General features: G+C 39.5%; 2 protein-coding genes across 3 annotated transcripts in view; both read right to left on the bottom strand.

Annotated features, from left to right (window-relative positions):
* Positions 1–4358, bottom strand: part of ugp2b (UDP-glucose pyrophosphorylase 2b) — a 34421-nt gene extending 30063 nt beyond the window's left edge. Inside the window, exons 1-2 of one of the 2 annotated variants that reach the window (XM_032542048.1) lie at positions 4088–4358; positions 803–930 (exon numbers count right to left, since the gene is read on the bottom strand). In XM_032542048.1, the coding sequence (XP_032397939.1) occupies positions 803–901 (99 nt within the window). In that variant the 5' untranslated portion in view covers positions 902–930; positions 4088–4358. Of the gene's footprint in view, positions 1–802; positions 931–3098; positions 3275–4087 lie in introns of those variants that run through there. The other variant, XM_032542047.1, reaches the window with a different exon arrangement.
* A 1394-nt stretch (positions 4359–5752) lies between these two features.
* mdh1ab (malate dehydrogenase 1Ab, NAD (soluble)) overlaps positions 5753–12271 on the bottom strand; it is a 7122-nt gene continuing 603 nt past the window's right edge. The window contains exons 2-9 of the mRNA XM_032541257.1: positions 12148–12246; positions 11586–11682; positions 8218–8393; positions 7797–7919; positions 7499–7675; positions 7118–7231; positions 6692–6781; positions 5753–6500 (exon numbers count right to left, since the gene is read on the bottom strand). Coding sequence (XP_032397148.1) covers positions 6378–6500; positions 6692–6781; positions 7118–7231; positions 7499–7675; positions 7797–7919; positions 8218–8393; positions 11586–11682; positions 12148–12246 — 999 coding nt within the window. The 3' untranslated portion in view covers positions 5753–6377. The remainder of the gene's footprint in view (positions 6501–6691; positions 6782–7117; positions 7232–7498; positions 7676–7796; positions 7920–8217; positions 8394–11585; positions 11683–12147; positions 12247–12271) is intronic.

Raw genomic sequence — 12271 nt, 5'->3', positions numbered from 1 at the left:
TACGAAAAATACATGACTATGAAAGGTGTCCATCACCGGTATCTATTTACACTAGATCAACCAGTTTGTAACTAAGAATGTGTGTGTACTCTACAGCTGTGTATGTATATTGTTATAGCTTACTGTAAGTGCAAAAGCTTTTACTGTGTACACACTTGAACGTGTGTGTGTGTGTGTGTGTGTGTGTGTGTGTGTGTGTGAAGTACTGTGTGACTGACTGACCCTCTTGGACCCTTTTTATCTTCTGTGTATCATTTCCATCTTTTGTGATTGCTGGCAGTTTGAGAGTGCCCGGTTAATGTCTGAAGGTGTGTTTGTACGTGTGTGTCCAGCAATTTCTTGTGACATCCTTTATGAAGGTTGGTGATTGCTTTATACAAAATGAAACTCAACAAAAGCAGATGGAATATGTTCAGTCTAGTTTTCTTGCTGTGATTTCATAAACAGTTATGATTTCAGTCTTTTAGGTTATGATTAATTTGTGACAACTCCCAACACCAGAATTCATTTTGTGACCAATCTACAGTGTGTCAGTTGGGCTGGAAGTCTCTAATGTCACATTATATAACGATTCCGGCTGATAAAACAGACGCATGTTTGCTTAAAAACCTCGCCTGCTACAATTTTATGACGTACATTTTACGTATGTGTGTGCTTCTGTAATCATGTACAGTAGGTGGGACCCTCATTGGCACTGTGCTACAGTATGTGTCACTTTTGTGTTTTTCCAGTGTTTGTGTATGACTCGATCGCCCCCTGAATCACAACCAGATGTTTGGAGAGAAAGGGTGTGTTAGTGTACCTCTCTCTCTGCGCCTGTGGTGGTGTCCAGCAGTTTCTCCAGCTCCTTGTGCATAGAGCTCTCCAGCTGCTGCCGCATCATTTCTTGGAACTGAGCCATCCCACCGTTGGCCACTCCTTTACTCAGACCTGAACAGGCAAGATAGTGGAAGATGTGGGGCAAGGTTTAACACTGCCGCAACATTCTTGAATTCATTCATATTCTAGATCCTCAAAATGATTATTTTGTCATTCCATTAACTCAAACTATTCGTTTTAACCTTGTTTGCCGCTGCACACCGCTATAAAGGGATATCTTCTGTATATGTGAATTACTGAAGTTCTACTGATACTCTTATACATCTTAAAAATCAGACTCATTTTGATCACAGAAGCTGGAAAAATAGTAGTCCTAAACCGTAATACAAAAAAAGTACAGAAGTATTTATCTGGAGCCGCAAATATTAATCAACTAGTCTATCAAGAGAAAAAAAATAATCTAGTATTGGCCTCTAAACTCTAAAATCCTCTAAACTCTAAAATCAAAACAAGCAAACAGCTCTGTAGTCACCACAGCTGTCCAACACGACTGACAAACTCTGACCAATAAGACGGCTTCGACAAAATCTAATTAGTGTAATTGCAGGTTAGGTGAAGAAGTAAAATATGTTGCAAAATGAACCGGTTGTGCCTGTTCTGATTTCTGTGGTGTGTGAGATTAATGTTTTGATGAGATTTAAGCCTAGATTGTTTGCAGATTCTCAAAAATTACAAACTTCAAGTAAAAAAAACAACAACAACAAAAACCAAGCACAATTATGCTATAGTGAGCCTACAACATGCAGGCGTGTGGTGGCAAAGCCAAGAGGCTTCCGTGAGGCTGACCTTAAAGAGTAATAGATGCTGGATGAAATGATCACATACGACTATTTATTAGTAGCTTGAGGACCGTCTATTGGCTTCATTTAAAAAATAAAAGCATTTTAGAGTATTTCTGGTCAAATGTGGCAAGACAAGACATATCTGTGTCACCATGGATTGGCAACAGTTGCAAAAGGGATTTACACCATGGCAACGTTTGTCATCAAGGAAAGACTACAACCAGGGCTGACTAACTTCTGTTACTGTAGTATCTAGAGTATCAATAGTCAAAAGATTAACGATGGCATTTTAGAATCTATATCCATTACTTAATTGCTTTAGTGGATCAGCTACTTTCACTAGTCAATTACTTGTTTGTTTTTAAGTCTATAACATGTCAAATAATGACAAATGGGGATCACCATCGCCTAGAGTGTGAAAGCTGTATCCATCACGTTTGTCGTTTTACCTTATTATCCATTTAAATGATTTACTGATCATGAAAATGACAGTTGCTTGATTGAGTAAATTGATTTATCGCATGTTTAGGTAGTTGGTCAACTTGACAGCTACCATTTGGAGGGTCTGGTTCTCTACTAAATACTTAAAAGTAATAGTGGTTGTTTCAGAATTTAGTAAAATACCCTGCAACTGTGCCCCAAAATCCACTCTTGTTGGCACATTAGATTTTTGTCTTGAGGGCTGAGTGCTTTTTTAATGGCAGCAACGTGTAAATTATTGGCAGGCTGGTTGCTTATTAGACAGCATTTCCATGCTGTAACAGAAAAAGTACAGACACAAAAAAGCTAAAGGGTAGCTGATGACATAAAACCAGAATTCACTTCTTTTTATTTTTATTTGTCCATACAAATATTTGTATTGAATTTGTCAGGTTCAGCATGGTGTGTTCATGTACAGATTTCCCATCCTGTACATCACCATTTAAGTGTTTAGAGTTTACGTCCCCAATGCATTCAAGAGATACAGTATGTAGTTGGCAAAATGGTCATGCAGTAATACAAAGAATAATGTAAGGAAAACTATAATGTGCATTCAAGAACTTTGCAGATAGTCAAGCTTTAATCCTTTAAGTGAAGGAATCAGTCAGTGTTTTCAACTTTGACAGAAATGAAACAGCATTGGCATGCTGTGGTTAGTCACATGCGATGGATCAGTTGGTACGTGAGGCAAACTCACATACCAATTACTACTGTAGGCTACTGAAATGAATAGACATGAGTGCTTGCATGGAAGGCAGTAAGAACACATTTTTAAAAACACCTTGTAGGAAAGAAAAAAAGATTAGAATATTGGGCTTGCAGTACACATTAATGTGGATGGTTTGGTAAATAAAGAACAGAGGTATGGCCTTTTTAAATCCACTTAGACGTAATGTATCTAGGCTACTTGTACATCTAAGGCCAAGAGCTGAATACACCCTCCACAACCCTACTTACCTTCTACATAAAGTGCCATGTTTCCAGATGACAAGTAACGTTAGCAACCAGTTCAGAAATAAATACAAGTAAATAATAAAAGGTTAATCCTAAACTGAGCTTCAAGTTAAATATTCCAGAGAGGATTCAAAGTGAAAGCCGAAGTGTCATTGAAAGGTACATTCCGTAAATTAATGTAAAAAAAAAAAAAAAAAAAAAAAGTTTCCTTGAGGTAGACCTATGCCACAGGCTGACTGTTCATTTTTTCCTGAGGTGTCCAGCCCGCACAGTCCATTCAGCAGAGAAGCTCTGGAGGATGAGACGTCCTGTCTGCCTCACGCACTTATGACAGTAAAAACAAGCACAAGGATACACTTATCTCCATGGACAGCAGCCAGACGCCTGCAGATGAAGCTGTAGCGTGTCTAGGAGGATTTCTTATTGCTGGCGGTGCCTGCCTCTCATTTTCCAGCCCCGATACTGTTGACCACGTCACAATTCATGCCTGTGACTCCCAACCTCTCGGTATGATTTTCCTTTCGCCTCGCCCCCTGCTTTCATGTGGATCCGTGTATATTGCCACAGAGTCGGCAATGTCCAGCCTCTTTTTACACTCCCAATAAACGTAAATGATTAAGCGGTGAGATGCACACACTCTGACTCCATCCGCATGACCTGACTGGCGAGGAACTCCTTAGACTGTAGGCTGCGGAAACGAATGAATGACTGATGGATGAGCGGACAAGTTGTGCTCAAGCAACATGCTACACAGCATTCAGTGTGCGAACCTTTCACATACATCAAGAAAACTCATGTCTACGACGGTGCGGTGATCAACACACGGAGGGAAAAAGACCGTTTTCGATCAAAAATAAATACCCGTTAGGTATTAGCCCGTTGGGCTACTCGCTAACTTGAAGATACGATCAACACCACTCGCTTTGGGAATACCTTGGTAATATCAAGAGGCAAAGTGATCCACTGTTATTAGATGTAAAACCATTTCTTACTGTGTGACAATAGGATACTGGCGGAAGAACCGTCGATGGGGTCGGCCTGGTCCTGCGGGTCTGGTCTGAAGGACCACAGCGATCCCGAAGAGGAGACAGCCGGGGATAATATATGTTTTCTTTCTTTGCTTTTAACCGATATTCGCCTTAATACCCCGGGATTCTGTTTCCCTTCGACATCGCTGAAAATGGTTAAAAACACTTTTAAAAAGGTAGTTAGTTTGATGATATTTTACACAACAGTTGCCATTCCAGGAAGGGGCAAATTGGAACGGTTCAGGAAGTTGGCAGCCAATGAAAAAGCTGTATTCCCGTGACGCAGCTTGACAACCAATGTATTTCTGCGACGTGCGATATGGTTTCTGACAATGAGTTGAAGAATGCGAGAAATGGATGTATTAAAATCATTAAAACGAAATGTACCTGATGTACCAGTGTAACGACTTCTCGCGTCAAAGGTTTAACTTGGATTTGAATGTTTGCACTTTAAGTGAGACATTGAAACCACGGGACATCTCCGTTCTCTTGTAGAGGAAGTGCTTTAAGTGACATGGACATATGAACATGAAAATATGTTTCTCCAACTGGAGAGAGAAAGAGCAGTTTTGGAATATTTTCATTAATTTGGAAAACAATATAATACTCGTAATAATACTATAATGTCGTTTTTCCAAAAATACTCCTTTCTTTGCTGATAATTTAAACAAAATTAATAATATGGTACAAAATATATGTAAAAGGTTGTAGAATTCAAAATAGTGATTGTTTTTTGGTAGATTTTGATGATTGGCCTATAGGTCAATCATATGTATATATATATATATACATAGATATAGATATAGATATAATCTAATCAAATTACAAATGTTACATAATCAATCCTTGTGCTGCTAGGTAATACTGCCCCTGCCTGGTGAAACTGGAACATTGTGCTGTCCTTCAGCTTCTGATGCACAGTATTATTAGTATTATCGGTCTGCAAATAACTTTAACCCGGTCTTGACAATACAGGTATTAATATTTCTCTTAAATATAATGCTATGTAATCAAATATTTTTGTTATTGAAAATATTTTTTTCCATAATTATGTCTGAAATACTTCCTGCTAGTAAATGACAGTAGTATGTTGCTTCTCATTACCATGTTGCCCAGTGTCATAAGCATCACCTACACAACTTGACATTATTTTCTATACCCATTACAGACTGTGGTATACAATGCAAAGATCCTAAAAACCTACGAAAGCCCCTTTATGAATCACCAGAATCAAATGAAATGACAATGAGGTGTAAACACTAAATACATAAATAAAACTTTCTTTGACTGGGTTACAGGTGCATAGCATTGGCGACAGCGACACAGGACACTAAACCTTTTTCTTTGAAGCTGTAATTGTTTGGTCTAAAATCGCCACTGCACAGGAATTGCCCTGCAGGCTGAAAACAATGAGGTGACATCCACTCAGCCTCTGTGCCACATTAAGTATCACAACTTAACTACAGTGGGCCTCATTCACCAAATGTTAAAGCAACCTCAAACAGCAAATTTAAGAAATAACTTAGGAAGATATTGGTGAATGAGGCCCATGGGAACCCATTTGTGTGCCTGCAAAACAAACACACTTGGAAAACAAATGTATAACCATCACAAAACACAACTACATTGTTTTTACTACAGTTTTTTTTTTTATTGTTTAGCTTAAACATTTTCCATATCAGTGTCTGAGGACTTAGTGCATCATTGATTTTATGTAACAACCATTCATGTTTTACTTAAACCCAGAGTAAAAATAGCTGGTATCAAATTTGGTGGACTTTCAGTATATACACTGCACAATTAAGGCGGAATTATACTTGTGCATCATGGTGTAAAGTGCCCCTTCTGTAGGTGTCATTGGTGTCTACTGAAAAGGAGACTTCATGTATAGCCAAAGTAAATATGTCTGCACCCGTATCCAAAATCTTGTGAAGGAAACCCAGGCTAGCCAATCACTTGTCTACATTTAGAAACTATACAGCTGCTGTACATTTTTTAAAAAGGTGCACCTTAGTGTAGCTAAAGCTACATGTGCATATGATTAGTTTCCACACTGTAGCCTCCCAACGCACAAGTTGAAATCCGACTTTACACTCACTCACTCACTCTGGTTCTGTGTAAGGTCAGACACACACAGACACACACAGACACACACAGACACACACACAGGGGTTGGTGGAGTGCTTCGTCACAGACGTGCGTCTGGAGTTTTGGGGCTGTCTAAGTGTTGGTTGGGTGGCCTTGCAGGGTCTAGTCATACTCCTAGGAAAGCAACAGCTGTGTCTCTCTCCTCTATCAGCTCTGCTGCTGTGGCATCCATCTTCATTTTGGAAAAGTCGTTGATGACCAGGCCCTCCACAATCTTCCAGTTCTTGTCCTGAGGAAACGGCAAACCTTTGTAAATATTGTATTTCGGAACATTTTCGGACCATTTGCTTCAATGGAATACTGTATGTTCACACTGTTTCGCATTTTAAGGACAGACACGATGTAGTTGATTGCCAGCTATTAGCTGAATTCAATACTTTAGGCTGATAGAGGAGTGAACACAAGTCAGATTAGTCTCACCTTAATCTGGACAGGGAATGAGTAGATGAGGTCTTCTGGGACTCCATAGGAGTTGGCAGAGGAGTAAACACCCATGGAGATGAACTCACCCTGAAAAAAAGAGGAGAAACTAGTTTACACTGCATATTTCATCATTACCATTGTCAAAATGAGTATTCAATAATACAAAAGTTAACACTAAAATTTCCCAGAGCCATAAGTAACCTGTCAGAAAAATGAACTACCTCACTTGTTAGCAACAAACTCCTAAACATTTGTGTATAGTCATGACTAAAACTTTTGTCTGAGCAAAAACACAGAAATATGCATGTACACTCTTTCTGTCAGAGCTATGAAGCCTTGCATACCCATGGTTCCTTAACAGGATGTGGCAACAGACAAACATTCCCATATCATGACTACAGCACAAATAAATATGCTGTTTACCTCGGGGGTGCCTGACCAGATGTCTCTCATGTGGTCACAGATGGCCTTGGCTGCAGACATGGCACTGGATAGTTTCCTGGCCTTGATGACCGCAGCGCCCCTCTGCTGCACTGTCTGCAATACAAGAATATAGACCATTGCATGAAAATACAGTGGCGGTCAATGGGAATGTGAGCAGAAGAACCAAGCATGTAGGACTAGCTTGTGTAAATGACTTGTGCTGCTAGTTTTGGTTTCATTTGTCAAGGTTTTGAGATTAAAGCTGAGTTGTCTGCAGCCGTTATCTCTGGAATGAAAAAAACTAAACCTCAGTCTGTTTCTGAATCCCTGTCTTTTGTAATTTTCATTCCTATTTTAAATCACTTTAAATCTTTAGCTCACAGCGATGAAATCTCCTTTAAGCCAGGCATCATCCTTGACTGCCTCAAAGCAAGCGAGCTCGCTACCAGACATATTGACCAAGCAGTGATGCACGTCTGGGTACTGGGTGGACGAGTGGTTGCCCCAGATGATCACATTTTTCACATGGGTGGCAGGAACACCACAGCGCAATGCCACCTACGGTAACAGAGAGCAAAATCCGGTTTCGTAATCAGCTCAGACAAAGAACTGACAACATAGCAGAGTCCAATTTGTAAAGAAAAGAGTGAATAGAACTGCAAGTACAAAGGGAACGCACCTGAGAGCGAGCCCTGTTGTGGTCCAGACGAGTGAGGCAGGAGAAATTCTCTTTGGGGATGGAGGGAGCAGACTTGGCTGCAATCAGACAGTTGGTGTTGGCAGGGTTTCCTACAACCAGCACCTAAACAAAAAGAAACAACACACGCACACGCATTTTAAAATATAACCTGAGTGACTCATCTGATCTAACTCAAACATTAACATTATTGTGACAGCTCACTAATAGTCCTATAGCTTTGCTCCATTTCAAATAAGCTGTAGGTTTCATATCTTACTCTTACCAGAGTGGAGTCACTTTACAAGCAAACTTGTAATATGCTTAATATCATTAAGGGTAAAAAGAAATATGGTTGAGCATTAGAAAAAGAACTTAAAAATGCCAAAACGAGGGCTCTACAAACGAAGCTGTGTGTCAGTACCTTGACGGTTTTCTTGGCGTACTTCTCCAGGGCAGCGCCCTGACTCTTGAAGATGGCCACGTTGGCTTTGAGCAGGTCCTTCCTCTCCATGCCTTCCTTCCTGGGCATGGAGCCCACCAAGATGGCTGCGTCCAGGTCCTTGAAGGCCACCTCCTCCTTGTCAGTGGGGACAACATCTGTGGAAAGAGAAAGTTAAATCATTACTGGCAATGGTTGAATGTTTATAAATTTTAAATAGTTTTATGACATTTTGCATCTCAGGCTAACCCCAACCCTTTACATGGAAACGATATGAAGAGAAAGTGCAAAAGTGGCATTGTGTTATCACTTTTTATTCTGCATTTAGACAAGCGTTTTGGGGGTAAATCTGCATGCATATGGTGACGCCAAAGTGTGTGACATTCAATGTAGTAAGCACTAGGTGGCAGTGTGAAGCACTGCAACACAACACCACCAAGTCCACGCGCTTGCGTACAACCTTCCTTCTTCTTCTCTCCCTAGTAGCGCTAAACCAAAACATAGCGGAGCAAACAACAGAAGCTGACAATTTTGTCTGGACAGACAAGGAGGTGGAGTTGCATGTTTGTCTGATGATGACCGACACAGTCGACCGTGATAAGCCACACCACAGCACCCACAGGAGCACTACCTACCAATAGAGCCTGACCGATACATAGGTGGGCCGATATTATCGCCCGATATTAGTTATTTTCCAAACATTTGGTATTGGCATTTATAATGTCCTATAAAAAATAAATATCAATAATATTCATTCATCAGAATCATTTAAAATGGCAAATAAATGATTCTGATAAATGAATATTTAAAAAATAAAATAAAAACAGACAGTCAACCATGTTATGACGCATTGCATAGCTTGTCCACCAGAGGGCACTCTACAACGTCCCTATTGGCAACACTGATTATTTTTTTGTTATTGTGTTTTTGCTCAAAGGACTTTAAGTTTCATATCTTAAGTTTGTATTTTTATACATTTTATTTATCAGAACTTTAATCTATTTTGATGTTCCTTGGTTCTGTTGGAACAATGAAACAAATTATTATCATATTATTTTAGTGAGAACTCATAAATAACTACGTGTTACTATGTTAGGGAAATCTGTTTTGTCACGTGTTTCTGGATTTTTTTAAAAAATATACAGTATATCGGTCGATATAACGAAATATTGGATTTTTAATTAACCAAATATTTGTATCGTATTGGCCTTAAGAATCCTTTATTGGTCGGGCTCTACCTACCAATATCCTAAAACCTTGCAGCCCTTCAGCAGGCAGCGGGCAGAGGAGGGTGAAGCAGACCCTCCTCTGCCCGCTGCTTCTCCCTCTCTCTGTCTTCAGCTGTAATGCTGTAGCCTACACTGGCTCAAATGAATAGCCTACATATGGTCATCAAACTATAACAACCTTATCCACATTGTCGAAATCATTTAATAATTGAGCCGTTACACTAAAAATCTTTTAGATGACAGAAGGCTATAAATCTGTAGCCGTAACAAGAGACTACCCGAACACCTTTTTCTCGTCTCTCTTCTTCCCTTTAGACGTGAACATGACGGTGGAGCGTTTTTAAGACTTCCACTCTGGAGGGTGGTTTCACTTTTTTTGTGTTTTTAAGCCCCAAAAACGCCGTCACTGTATAAACGAAAGGCACATCTGATAAAAACATTTTTACGTTTTCACAGGGCCTAAATCTGCTCTGCCACGCCTCAACAGATTCATAAGTCACCATTTACTCCCTGCCAAAAACAAAATTTGTGATGACACTAAATGCACAAGTTTTGTTTGTAAATCATTGATGTCACAAACTTTCCCTAAAATTTTGAGCTGAAAATAAAATTGCAAATATTATAAATGTACCAGGGAAAAAAATTGATGCACAAAAATTACATTGATAATGAACAACGCAAAGCCATCAAATACATTTTTGGGCAGATTCCCACATGACTGGAACAACGTATGCTATGCATGTTTGTAACGATCCATTGTGTAGCTGGTGAGCTCGTATTAATGCAGTCTCTTGGACGGAGATAGTGTTGTTTAAAAAAAAGAAAAAGTAAACGTAGTAGTGTGGATGTCAGCTTGGTCCGTCTCAACTATAGTACAGAAACAAGTTCTAAGTTGGAATTACTGAAATTAACAATAAACTTCATACAATTTCTAAAACAATTACACCAGAGTACACAAAGTAGGTAGCAATACTCTTATATGTACACATGGTCTATCTTACAATTCATCACTACGACATCTAGTGTTAAAACCAAACTTTTTTCAAACCTTTTTCATCCTTTCTAAATCATACAGGCATAAAATTTTGAGAAAAGTACTTTGGAGATTTCCCATGTGTGAGTATTGTACAGTATGGCTGGGCCCATCTCAGTGTATGAAGCGTTGTCTTTGCAGCATAGTTGGTTAATACAGGGGCCTCTAACAGCCCGTGTCTAAACAAAGCAAAGGACAACACCAATTCAAAGGAAAAATTCCAGGTCACAATGGAGATGGCGCAAAATGGCGCCTCACAAGTGATGACATCATTTAGAGTGATGACAACAAAAGTCCTAATGGAAATCAGCAGCGCCCATATTTATCAACAGTCCTTGATGTGGCCAAATGTCCTGGGTGTGATAGGATGCTCAGCTAACCCTGGAGATCATGAGTGGACCACCATCATTGGCTAAGCATTGCCTAATTATTAAAGATATGGTCGCATCTAACAGGAATTCAAATAGAGAAAACACACAAGTAAATAAATAAGAGTTTTATGTAGAAAAGGAGTGATTTTGAGATGCTCAATGAATTCAGCCCTGGCTCCCTCCATTTGAAGTAAAGGTACATAGTTAATCTTATCTGGGGACAACCATGCAGACGTTTAACAGATTTATAAATGTAAAGCTGCCCTGATGACATTTAGAGACTCCAAAAAGCTGAAATCTATGCAGAGGCCTTTATTCTTTACAAAACATGCCAGCATGATGATGGCACATTCTTGGCCAGAGCTACGGTTACTGGGGGTGGGAATCATAGGAATATTCCTATTATAATTACTATTATTAGTAAGAGTGTTGCGTTACTCTGTGCACAAAAATGACATGCTTGAAAGCAAGACGATCTTCTATGATACCTTTTTTTGTGTATATGAAAAGGAAATTCTAACCCTAAAACGCCAATACATCCACACTATTATTTAATAATAACTCTAAAGGTTACAAACAAAAACAGCAGATTTTAAAGTAAAATTCATAGTCTATGTGTTTAAGAAAAATTGATATCTGATGCAAGTGTATCAATACCGTATAAGATATATATACTGTGATGTTATTTTACGTGAGCGTCCCCCCCTAAATTCCTACCTCTCAGAAGTGGGAGGGCACAGTCCTGCAGCTCCATGACAACACCATCCAGGACTGGCAACATGGGCGTAATGTCCAAAAGGAGCAAGATGACTGGCTGCCAGATGAAGGAGGGAAGGAAATAGGCAGTGAGATGAATAGTAGGAAATTAATTAAAAAAAAAAAAAAACATGCTAAAATAATTCTCATGTATAATAACATGTCAGTGGGGGGGACCTTGGTTGTCTCTGGAACAGAGTGTGAAGGCCTAAGCCATGTGGCTTACTTACAGTGGCATGCGTCAAATGGATCAAGTGGTTTTAAACTTGGCCTTAGAGCCTTGGTATGAGATCCATTTCATTGACTTTAAAGACAATCCTTGCTTGTGCCAGGACGAGAAGTGAATTCTGATCACTTCACAAAAGGAGCAACATCTGTCCAATGTCACCCCCAGATATGATAAGAAAGGCCTGTGCTAGTCACAGTTGTTACGTGAATAATGTCTTTTGATACTGCCCCTGCAATGCCTAATGAAATAAGGGAATTGAGTGTTATGGAAAAAAAGACAAAAGCCCTTCATTACCTGATCTTTGCCAAAGACATCTCCCTTGGCAATGCTGAACAAGAGGGAATAGGCAATCTGTCCAGCAGCTCCAGTCACCAGAACTCTAATAGGCTCAGACTGCAAGACACACGGAAAAGGAAAG

The sequence above is a fragment of the Etheostoma spectabile genome, chromosome 17 (assembly GCF_008692095.1).
Source record: "Etheostoma spectabile isolate EspeVRDwgs_2016 chromosome 17, UIUC_Espe_1.0, whole genome shotgun sequence".
Lineage (NCBI taxonomy): Eukaryota > Metazoa > Chordata > Actinopteri > Perciformes > Percidae > Etheostoma > Etheostoma spectabile.
Note: the sequence above shows the minus strand (reverse complement) of the source record. Positions and strands in the feature narration are given on the sequence as shown.